This window comes from Chinchilla lanigera, unplaced genomic scaffold (assembly GCF_000276665.1).
Source record: "Chinchilla lanigera isolate Chin_1 unplaced genomic scaffold, ChiLan1.0 scaffold00015, whole genome shotgun sequence".
NCBI lineage: Eukaryota > Metazoa > Chordata > Mammalia > Rodentia > Chinchillidae > Chinchilla > Chinchilla lanigera.
Window position 1 is genome coordinate 8,643,899 of NW_004955416.1, and position 9,908 is coordinate 8,653,806.

The 9,908-nt window shown below is 57.2% G+C and overlaps 1 protein-coding gene across 1 annotated transcript in view; it reads right to left on the reverse strand.

The window, feature by feature from the left end:
* Positions 1–9,908, reverse strand: part of Sptbn5 (spectrin, beta, non-erythrocytic 5) — a 41,293-nt gene that overhangs the window by 722 nt on the left and 30,663 nt on the right. Inside the window, exons 49-68 of the mRNA XM_013512416.1 lie at positions 9,224–9,305; positions 8,965–9,111; positions 8,336–8,473; positions 7,998–8,260; positions 7,654–7,840; positions 7,239–7,451; positions 6,270–6,466; positions 5,978–6,182; positions 5,561–5,755; positions 4,309–4,464; positions 3,868–4,085; positions 3,560–3,749; positions 3,165–3,341; positions 2,904–3,008; positions 2,359–2,611; positions 1,965–2,260; positions 1,660–1,751; positions 1,497–1,579; positions 715–778; positions 431–539 (exon numbers count right to left, since the gene is read on the reverse strand). Of these exons, the coding sequence (XP_013367870.1) occupies positions 467–539; positions 715–778; positions 1,497–1,579; positions 1,660–1,751; positions 1,965–2,260; positions 2,359–2,611; positions 2,904–3,008; positions 3,165–3,341; positions 3,560–3,749; positions 3,868–4,085; positions 4,309–4,464; positions 5,561–5,755; positions 5,978–6,182; positions 6,270–6,466; positions 7,239–7,451; positions 7,654–7,840; positions 7,998–8,260; positions 8,336–8,473; positions 8,965–9,111; positions 9,224–9,305 (3,334 nt within the window). The 3' untranslated portion in view covers positions 431–466. The remainder of the gene's footprint in view (positions 1–430; positions 540–714; positions 779–1,496; positions 1,580–1,659; positions 1,752–1,964; positions 2,261–2,358; positions 2,612–2,903; positions 3,009–3,164; positions 3,342–3,559; positions 3,750–3,867; positions 4,086–4,308; positions 4,465–5,560; positions 5,756–5,977; positions 6,183–6,269; positions 6,467–7,238; positions 7,452–7,653; positions 7,841–7,997; positions 8,261–8,335; positions 8,474–8,964; positions 9,112–9,223; positions 9,306–9,908) is intronic.

Sequence of the window (9,908 nt, forward strand, 5' to 3'; positions counted from 1 at the left end):
CTGAGTGCTCCTGCCTGGAGGGTGACCACGTCTTGCCTGTATCCAGTGCCTCCCCATATTTCTCCAGCACCAAGTGTCCCTTTTCCTGGACAGCCTGAAGCCCTGTGGCTTGGAGGGGGAAGATGGAGGGAGGTGTTGAGCATCTGTGTGATGACAGGATCTATAGGAGGCTGAGGACCCCAGAGAGAACCGTTCATTTGCTTCAGCCTTTGAGCTCTCGCAGCCTTGGCATGTGTCCCCACCCCGCATCCCAAACTGAGGCAGGGAGTAGGGGACAAACAGCAGCAGGAGGGTGGGATGTCCTGCAGATTCATTCTTGGAGTGGAAAGGGGGAAGGGAGGTCACAAAGTGAGGATGGTATGGGCCCTAGACAGACAAGGCCAGCAATGGTCCCCAGCGGTGGCCAAGGGGAAGCCAGGATGCCACCTACCTGAAGGCTGGCTGGAGTGGGAGAGGCCTGGGCCTGTCACTTGTGGTCTCCCATTGCAGAGGGCAGTGCCGAGGTGGAGTGAGCCCCTGTGTGGGGACAGCCCTCGAGTCTGAGGGGAAAGAGAGCCTTGTGGCCTAGGCTTTGCATCCAAAGGGTCTTAGGGCTCCCTGTTTCCCAGGGGTTCCCCCACAGTGCCACAGGGCAAGCTGAGTCCCAGGACTTCAGGCTGAAGAGGACAGTCATGTGTCAATCACTGGAGCCCCCTTCCCCGCCCCCCGTCCTACCTGAGCAGAGCAGCTGCACTCTCACCCGAGATGCTAGGCGTAGGTTCTGCACTCTGATCTTGGGCTGGAGATCAAGGGGAGGATGACAGTTACCCTGGCCCGTGCACCATGCTATCCCAGGCAGCCAGCCCTGAGGAGGAGCCTGCCCGCATCCTGCCCTCCCCAGACAGACAGACAGACATCAGCACACAGCTGAGCACTTGAAGGCAGGCAGGTAGGCTCCCCTGGTGTCCAGCCTCCCAGCTGGAGGTAGGAGATGCTCAAATACTGAAGAAAGGTTCCTTTGGGATTCTAGAAAGATGGCCTTGGGAATGGAGTGAGGATCCATAGGCTGGGAGGGAGGACATTACTTGTCAGACACCTGATGACAGAAGTAGCCTAAGGGGGTGCTTCAAGTTCCTCCAGCTTGGTTATGGTCCCTAAGACACTTCTGTAGAGTGGCATTTAGAGATGTTTGTCTGAGATTAGAGAAACCCTCAGGACTAGATAGAGCAGAGCCAGGGAAGTTTTGGAGGGGACATAATCCATAGGTCCTGGCAGACGGGCTTGAGGGGGAGGCCTGTCTGGAGGACTCCAGAGGGCGGCGCAGGACTAGAAGGCAGCTGGGGTTCTAACTGCTTCTGCCACTGCTTTGCTAAATGTCTTCAGCCAAGTCGCTTAACTTCCCTGGGCCCTGTTCTCAGGGTTTGAGACTAGTGAACTTCCCTGGTAGGCACCACACACCATAGCCCAGGAGCCTGGGAACGGACACTGCCTTTACCACCCGCCTTCCCTGTGCTTACCTGTGTTGCTCGGGGCATGCTGCCAGCGCTCAGCCTGCTCTTCAGGTGGTGCTGCCCACAGGATATGAGCCCTGCTGCTCTGTCTGGCACCCAAATAGTCAGGCGTCAAATTCCCCTTCTCGTGAGGGACCCTGCTTCCTACTGCCTGAGTTGGGCCTCTCACCTCAAGGAGAACATGTGTTTCCTGTCACTCTGGTCCTTTAGCCTCTCACACTGGGATCCTCTGAGGTTGAAGGGGGCCAGGTAAGCCACTTCCTGAGGAGAGATGAGGGGCAGGAATCACTGCAGCCAACTCAGCTTTTCCCACCTCAGCTTTATCCTCTGGCCGCTTCACCAGCCCCCTGCTGCCTGGTGCCTCTGCTGCCACCCTCTTACTCATGAACAGGCCCTCGCACTTGTCCCAAGAGCTCACACTGGGCTATGGAGAGGTGGTGGGGAGGCACACATAAGGGGAGGCTAGAGCTGGGCCTGGCTAAAGTCTGACCCAGAGCATCTCAGGGAGGCCTGGGCCAGACCATGGTCCCAGGGAGGAAGAGCGAGCCAGGAGCGACTGACAGGGAAACCAGGAGGAGAAGCCCCATCCTTTTCTAGTGGTAGGGGTGGAGTGGGCTCTGCCCAAGTCTGTAAGTGGCCTCTCAGTCCTGGCAGCCGTGCAGGGAATTTGCTGGCACTTACCTGCCTCCCCCCAGGTACAAGCAACTGCTTAAACTCCAGAGACCCCTCCACAGTGGGGGTACCCTTTGCCTCGTGGAACTGCAACAGGGCTCAAGAAATGTCAAGCCAGTGGGCCACAGGCCCTTTCTCCCTACACCTTCATTTCTGAAGCCCCAGGGCTGCAATGCCTGCTGGGGGAGGGAACAACTCACCTCCTTGACATTAGCGCCACTGGGCTGCTGCTGCCCAGCTTCGAGTTCCGTGGAGACGCTGAAGGTGAGGGGTGTGCACAGTCCAGTAGCAACACCTGGCTGCAGGATCTTGGTCTCAGCTGGCTGTGCTTCTGGTCCCTGGGGCCCAGACAGCCTCCGCCCGATGGCTGTCGGCAGGCTGGCAGTTCCCCCAGGGGTCTGCTCCTGCCGCAGCTTCTCTTCCACCTTGGGGTTGGGAGCAGGGTGAGCCTGTCGGAGGCAGACCAGCCATCGCGGTAGGCCACTCAGCCTCCGCGTCCCACTCTGAAGAGCACCAGTCTTCTCAGGTGCCCGTGTTGACTGCCCTCTCTTGCCAGCCCACCATGGTGCTCTGTCCCACGCCGGTGGCAGGGAAGGGTGGGGTTTTCCTAAGCCCCTAGGGAGGCTCCGGAGGACTCACTGCTTGGGAGCCCTGACATGCAGGCTGAGTGGAGGGACTGTTGCCACCACCAGCCCTCAGCTCCTAAGTGTACTCGGCCCCCTGCATTGCCTGGCGCCACACCTCTGTCCTCCTCTGCAGCCGGGCAAACTTCTCCTCCTGGGCTGCCAGCAGTGTCTCTAGGTCCTCATGTCTGTGGAGCAGCCTCTCCACGTCGGACACCGAGTTCTGGGAGAGGCGAGTCAGGGTGAGGCGCTGGAGTCCCACAGGCCTTCCCTCAGCCTCTACAGCCCAGCCTGGGCAGCCAGTGAGTGGGGCCGCAGCGGGGTCCACCCTAGGCTGTGGCTGTCTGATGACGCTGGCTCCAGGAGGGCCTTCACTCACCCCGTAGCTGGGCTCCAGCAGGAGGTCTTCCCGGGAGGCCAGCCAGGCCTCCGCCTGCTCCAGCCCCTGCCGCAGCTCCTGCAGGCGCCAGCTCTCCTCACAGCGCTGCTGACGCAGGGCCCAGGTCTCCCGCAGCCCCTGCAGCTGCCCTTCTAGCTCCTGCAGACTTTGTGCCAGCTGGTGGGGGAAGGGCTGATGCCGAGAGAGCCCATGGACAGCGCCTGCCTGGGGCAGAGCTGGCAGGGAGAGGGCAGGCCAGGAGACCTGGACCCACCCCTTCTTGGCCCCTCTCCATTCTTCACCCAGCCTTCCTGACCTGCTGGCTTCTGTTCTATGCCTGCCAGGGGTTCTGAGGTCTTGGGCAATGGGGCTCATCCCACCCTCTGGGCTCATACCTCTGGGGACATGATGTGGCCATTGTCCAGCAGCTGCTGTCCTTCCCGCCATATGGCTTGGGCTTGAAGACAGTGCTCCTGGATTTCTTGCCCAAGCTCCTCGTGGTACCCAAGGAGCTGCTTGGCTCCCACTAGGTCCCTGGCCAGCTCCTCTAAGGACATCTGTGCCTGCTTCTCCTGAGCCCATGCTCTGCAGGGCAGGGAAAGGAAGTTGCTGGCAGGGTGGTCTGAGGGGCAAGGGCAGAGACTCCTGTTCCCCTAAAAATAGGATGACCCCCCCCATCCCTGCAGAGGAGGACACCACCTACAGCAATTCCCAGCAGCGTCCAAGGAAGGCATGGCCCTGGGCTGCCTGTGCCAGCTGCTGGCTACGCTCCTGGGCCTTCATTTCCAGGGTTGCCCAGGCTTCTTGCACCTTGGCCAGCAGCTCAGCCAGGCCCTCTTGAGCCTCAGGGTGCCGCTGGCCTAGTTGGTAGGCCTCCATCTGTATCCGTGCCACCTCCTTTTCTATTGCTATCAGTTCCCTCTGCAACCAGAACACAAGATCAGGCCTCAGTCTTCCCCTGACCCCATGCCTGTCCTGTGCATGCCCAGGCCTCTCCCAGGAGCCCCCACTGTGCTGCTTTACAACCTGGGTCAAGTTCTGGGGCCCCAAGGGAGGGTGTCTGGGATTCTGGGGAGAGGGCTTGGGCAGGAGTCACTGGGTGGAGGGAAGGAAACACAGCCTTCACCTCTGCCTGAGCCCTCACCTGCAGGGACCTGTCCTGCTGCTGTAAGAGCTGCACGGGTGGCAGGTTATGGCCAAGGACCTCTCCCTCCAGCAGGGTAGTTTTCTCCTGCATCCGGCTGTGGAGCTCCGCCACCTCCTGCTCAAAGCCACGGAGCTCATGTGCTATAGCCAGGTTCTGGGGGAGGATAGAGGGCCTACTGGATCTGACCTCTGCTCCTCAGCCCCCTTCTCCCTGAGACATGGCCTCCGGGGCCACCTCCTCCTGAACTGGGCTTGGTGATGAACATGCGATGTTATTGGTAATGTGTTAGGGCCCAGGAGCACGTGGGGAGGACAGAGTGTCTGTCTGAGAAGGGCTGGGGTAAAGTCCTGGGCCCCATGTAAGCTTGGGCCCCATGATGGAGGAGGCTGCGACATTGGGATCCAGGAGCGGAGGAGAGGGCCAGCCCCAGGCTGGGACCCTAGATGATGTCTTCTGGGCTGTGGGGCACAGGGAGCTAGGCTGCTCTGACAGACACAAGCAGCTGTGGCAGTCAGGTGTGGAGGCTCACGTCTGAGCCTAGCCTGGGCAACTTAGAGAGACCATGTCTCAGAATAAATAATTTTTTTTTTTTTTGTCTTTTTGAAACGGGGTCTCACTATGCAGTTCAGGCTGGCCTTGAGCTCACTTTGCAGCCCAGGCTGGGCTGGAACTCACAACGATCCTCCTGCCTCAGCCTCCCAAGTGCTAGGATTACAGGTGCGTACAACCATACCCGACTAATAAATAATTTTAAAAAGGTGGCTGGGGATGTAGCTCAGTGCAAAGGCAGGTGCTAGGTTCAATCCCCCATACCACAAAAACACAACACAAAACAAAACCCAAGCAGTTGTAGCTGAGAGCTAAGGTCCTAGAAGAAAGCTGAAGGTTTTCTTGGCACACAAACCCACACAGAGCAGTCAGATGAGAACAGGTGGGGGTGGGGAAGATGGGGAAGAGCTCGGCAGTGCATGAGTTCCTGCAGAGCCCGGCTGTGTGGGTAAGGAGAAGGGACAAGCAAGGGCATCTGCTAAGAAATGGAGCCCACGCTTGGGGGTGCTCGAGGGACTCAGAAGCCTGGCTGGACACGTGCCGTGTCTCCATGGAGCTGTGACCTGCACTAGGAGGAAGCCTTGTCACTGGAGAAAGCCAGAGGTGGGAGACTAAGGCTCCCATCTGCTTGTTTCTGGGTGTTCTAGGCAGGCAGCTTCTATGCACACGCGCACACGCCTGTAAGGCCCATGCCACCTACCTCTGTGCGGGTTTTGATTGCCTTGTCCAGCCTCTCCCAAGTGGCCTCGATGTGGCTCTTTTGGCCTTGAATCTGGGGGTAGCACCCAGGGGCTTTCCGTTCCAGGGGGCCCACCAATTCCCTCAGGGCCTGTACCTTGGCCTGCCCCAGGTGCTGTACTTCTCTGCTGAAAGCATCAAACCTCACTTCCAGCACCTGCAAGGATGGGGGCCAGGAGTGTCACCATGGAGGTGACGTCTGGCAGCCTGAAATTCTGAACTCAGCTCTGAACTCTCTTGCCCCCTCCTTCTAGAACCCCCAGGATACTCCCAGAGAGGCGCCCTCCTCCAGCTTACTTGGTGCAGCTTCTCACTCATCCCCCAAAACGGGCCCTGTTTGCTCCATCAACTGTCCCATGTTAGCCCAAGACAGACTTGCCTGGACACTTTGCAGGTCCTGCCCATAGTCCTGGGACTCAGCAACAGTCACCTTGGCGTTCAGCCAGGCATCAAGCAGCAGGGCCTCTTGTTCCAGTTGGTGGAGCTGCAGCTGCTCGCACAGGCCCTGTTCTCTGCCCTCTGCCTTCCGCAGCAGCTGTTCGTGGGCCTCCCTCACAGCCTGCAGCTGGGCCAGCACCTTGGGGCTGCAGTGGAGACAGCTCAGACCTGAGTCTCAGCTGCCCTGGTGGGATCACCTTCCCCAGGCCCTTCCAGGCATGGCTCCTGCCCACCTGTTGGGGTTCTGCCCACCCTCCAGGAGGGCTGCTGTCTGCTGCAGCTGCTCGATGTGCCGACTGAATCCCTGCAAGTCTCTCCTGGTGTTCTCCAGCTGCCTGAGAAGGGCCTGTGTGGCTTCAGCGCTCTGGCCCACATCTTCTTTGTCTAGGACATGGTCGTGTTCGGCTAGCCAGGATCCCGCCTCTAGTAGCTGGGTGATGACATTGATCTGTTTTCCTCTGAGGTTTAGGCCTAGCTAGGGTCTGAAGTCTCAAGATTGAGAGTAGTTGTTCTCACCTGGCTGCATGATGTCACCTAGCCCAGCCCAGCAGGTTCTCCTCAGGTCTGGATGGAGCCTGAGCTCCGGTATTTTTTAAGATGTCTCACTATTTGCCCAGGCTGATCTCCAACTTGAGTGACCCTCTTAAATGCTAGGTGGGACAACAAGCGTGTGCCCCCCATTCCAAACAGTCAGTGTTTCCTAAGGATGATTCTTTTTTTTTTTTTTTTTTTGTGACAGGGTCTCCCTATGTAGCCCAGGCTGACCTCAAACTTGCAGTGATCTTCCTGCCTCAGCTAAGTGCTGAGGTTATAGACATGCACACTGTGGCTGGCAAGATTTTATTTATCTCATTATAATAGAACCAAATTTGGTTAATATCTTAAGCATATTTCTTTTCTTTGCTTGTTACTTTAACTCCACATACAAGGGCATTCACCATGGGGAGGTGGGTTAGGTATAACCAGCAGCAAAGGTTCCAGGTGCTTCTGATGTAAAGCACAGGCTGAAAACCTCCGGTTTAGAAGGAGCAGTGAAACAAGCAAACCACCCCTCGGTTCTCTGGGGAAAAGAATTAAGACTCCGGATGAGGAGGTGGAGGATGTATGGCATTCAACCTCCCGGTGTCGTCTTCCCGCCCCCACACACTCCGAGAGCTTTCAGGCCCAGCCCTGGCCCTCTGTGCTCCATCCTACCCACTCACCTCCGTCAGAAACTGCTGGGCTTCCTGGGCCTGCTGCAGTAGCAACCGCCTCCGTGCTGCCTCTGTGCGCAGCTGCTCCAGTGCTGCCTCCAGCTGCTGCAGCCGGGCGGCCACCTCGTGGGCAGCAAAGTGCCCAGCCTGCACCAGCTTGTGCCCTGTGCTCACCACTGCTTCTGTCAGAGCCTCGTGGTTGCTTATCTCACTCTCCAGGTTCTGAGAAGAGAAGACCAGGGATGCTACTGGACACCGGGGATAATCCGAGTTGTGCTTCAAGCCTAATGGCACCCTACAGATTTGCTCCCATGGAGTGCCCTGTCGCGGAACTCCCATAGAATTCAGGGGGCCCCCAAAGCACCGCGTCTTTAGCTGCAAGCCTTGACTACTTCAGGTGGCTGTTCCTCGCATGGGCCCACACCTGGTGCTTTTCCTGCAGGTGCTTCAGAGCGCTCAGGCTCTGGCCGAAGTCTTGGGCAGTGGCCAAGGGCAGCTTCTCCTGCACCCAGGCCATTTCCTCATCAGCGTCCCTGAAGAACTGCAAGAGGAGGCTTCGAGCCTCCAGGGCTGCCCTACGCTCCTGTAGGGGCTCCTGAAGGCTCTTGAACCTGCAGCAGTAGATGGTGGTCATCAGCACTGGGGCCAGACTGTGACACAGCATTCACCCACTCTGTGGGCAGGGGGAAAGAGAGGAAGAGACACGAACTGGGAGCAGGGAAAGGAGGCCAGGGAAGAGCAAACCGAAGCTGGGGCTGGGTACTCTACCTCTGAAGCAGCTGCTGGGCCTGTTCTTCCACGTCTTTGGCCAGGCAGCGGCCTTCCTGCTCGAAAGCCAACTCTTGTGCTTGACCCAGCAGGGTCTGTGCCTGCTTGGCCTGCCTGCTTAGGGCTGCTTCCAGCTCCTCCTGGGCCCTCAAAAGCTTGCATACCCCAGGTAGGTCCTGGCCCCCAAGAGGGGCTGTCAGCTCCACCTCCATGGGCTCCAGCCAGCTCTCCAGTTCCTCCAGGTTCCGCTGTAGATGCAGGGCCTAGGGCAGAATGTGAGTGAGCCTGAGGTGGAGGCTGGAGCCCTGGCAGCTGCTCTGTGGCCTGCATAGCCTCACCTCGCAGGCCTTCTGCAGTTGGGCCACATTCCTCTGGCTGTTGGCCTGCACATCAGCCCAGAGCTCCCTGAGCACCTTCAGCTGCTCCTGGATGGTCTCTGAGGCTGGGTGGTCCCCCTGCAGCAGCCTCTGCCCCTCCTGCAGTCATAAGGTACACACCTCAGGGACAAAGGGCTGATGACACCAGGGCTCTAGCCACCGGCCCATGCCACTGAGGCTCTGAACTGGCTGCAAGTTTCTGAACCTCTCTAAAGCGTTATTTTAGAGATTCACCCATAGAATGGAGAAAATAATGGTTAACTGTTTAAAAGGGATAAAGCATACGAAGTACTTAGCAGGACACCTTATATCAGAGGGAGTCTGTTTGGGGGCTCAGGTAGGTAGAAAGGCAGTGTTAAAAAAAGGTGTTATGTTTTGAAGCCTTCACCCACACAATTGCTGTCCATGACCTAGCATGTCAAAATATCATCTTTAAAATTACTGAAAAGGTACTATTTTTAAAAGAGGGACCCCCCCCGAAAGCAACTGCAGTTCCCTACCCATCAGGGCCTAACTGGCAATGAGGGGCTGCTGTCACCACTGTGGCTCAGACACAGCTGCCGGCTCTGGGGCTGTGCCCAGCGCCTCACCTGCTGTAGCTCCTGCTGCCGGTGCAAGCTGGTGTCCAGCTCGGCCTGCAAATTCTGCTGCTTGCGCAACAGCGCTTGCAGTGTGGCAGGGTCCTGCCAGCCCTCTTCCAGAGCCACCAGGTTCTTTTCCCTCAGCCACGTGACCACCTGGGGAAGACTGAGTTTGTTGCCTGGAGCTCCCCTCCCCATAAACTCTGGGGAGCCCTTTCCTGGGGTGACTCCTCCCCCACCACAACAAAACCCGCCCAAGCCAAGGTACCTCAAGGGAATCCTGCAGGAAGGTCTGCAGCTGCTCCAGCTGGTGACTCTGGGTCCTGGCTTGCTGGAGGAGGGTCTCTTTCCTGCAGGACGAGTGGGCCCTGTGTTCACCTGCCAGGACCTAGAACTGCTACAGGTGTGTGTGTGTGTGCACGCACGCACTCTTCTTGATCTCAGCATACCCTAAGCCTCAGGTGTCCTTTAAAATAAAGGCATATCATACTTCTCCTCTAGATTAGTGTTCACTGTGTGCTGAGTTGCGTCTCCCAGATTCTTATGCTGAAGTCTGAAACCCCACTGCCTCAGCATGTAGCCATATTTGGAGTCGCTTATCTCTTCGATGGTCCTAAGTTAAAATGTAGTCACATGGGTGGGTTTAATTGGATACAACTGGTGTCCTCAGAAGATCGGGGGATGAGAACACACAGAAGGATGACCATGCTATGACACAGGCAGAAGATAATCACGTATAAGTCTGGAGAGGACAGGAAACCCAGCCTGCTGACAACTTGATCTCTAGAATTGTGACACAGTAAGTTTCTGTTGATTATATGACTCAGTCTGAGGTACTTTGTTAGGCTACCCTAGGAGACTAATAGTGTTGAAGTGAAATTACACATTGCTGTTAGTAAAAATGTTTTAAGCAAAAAACCCTCAAATATATATATATATATATATATATATAT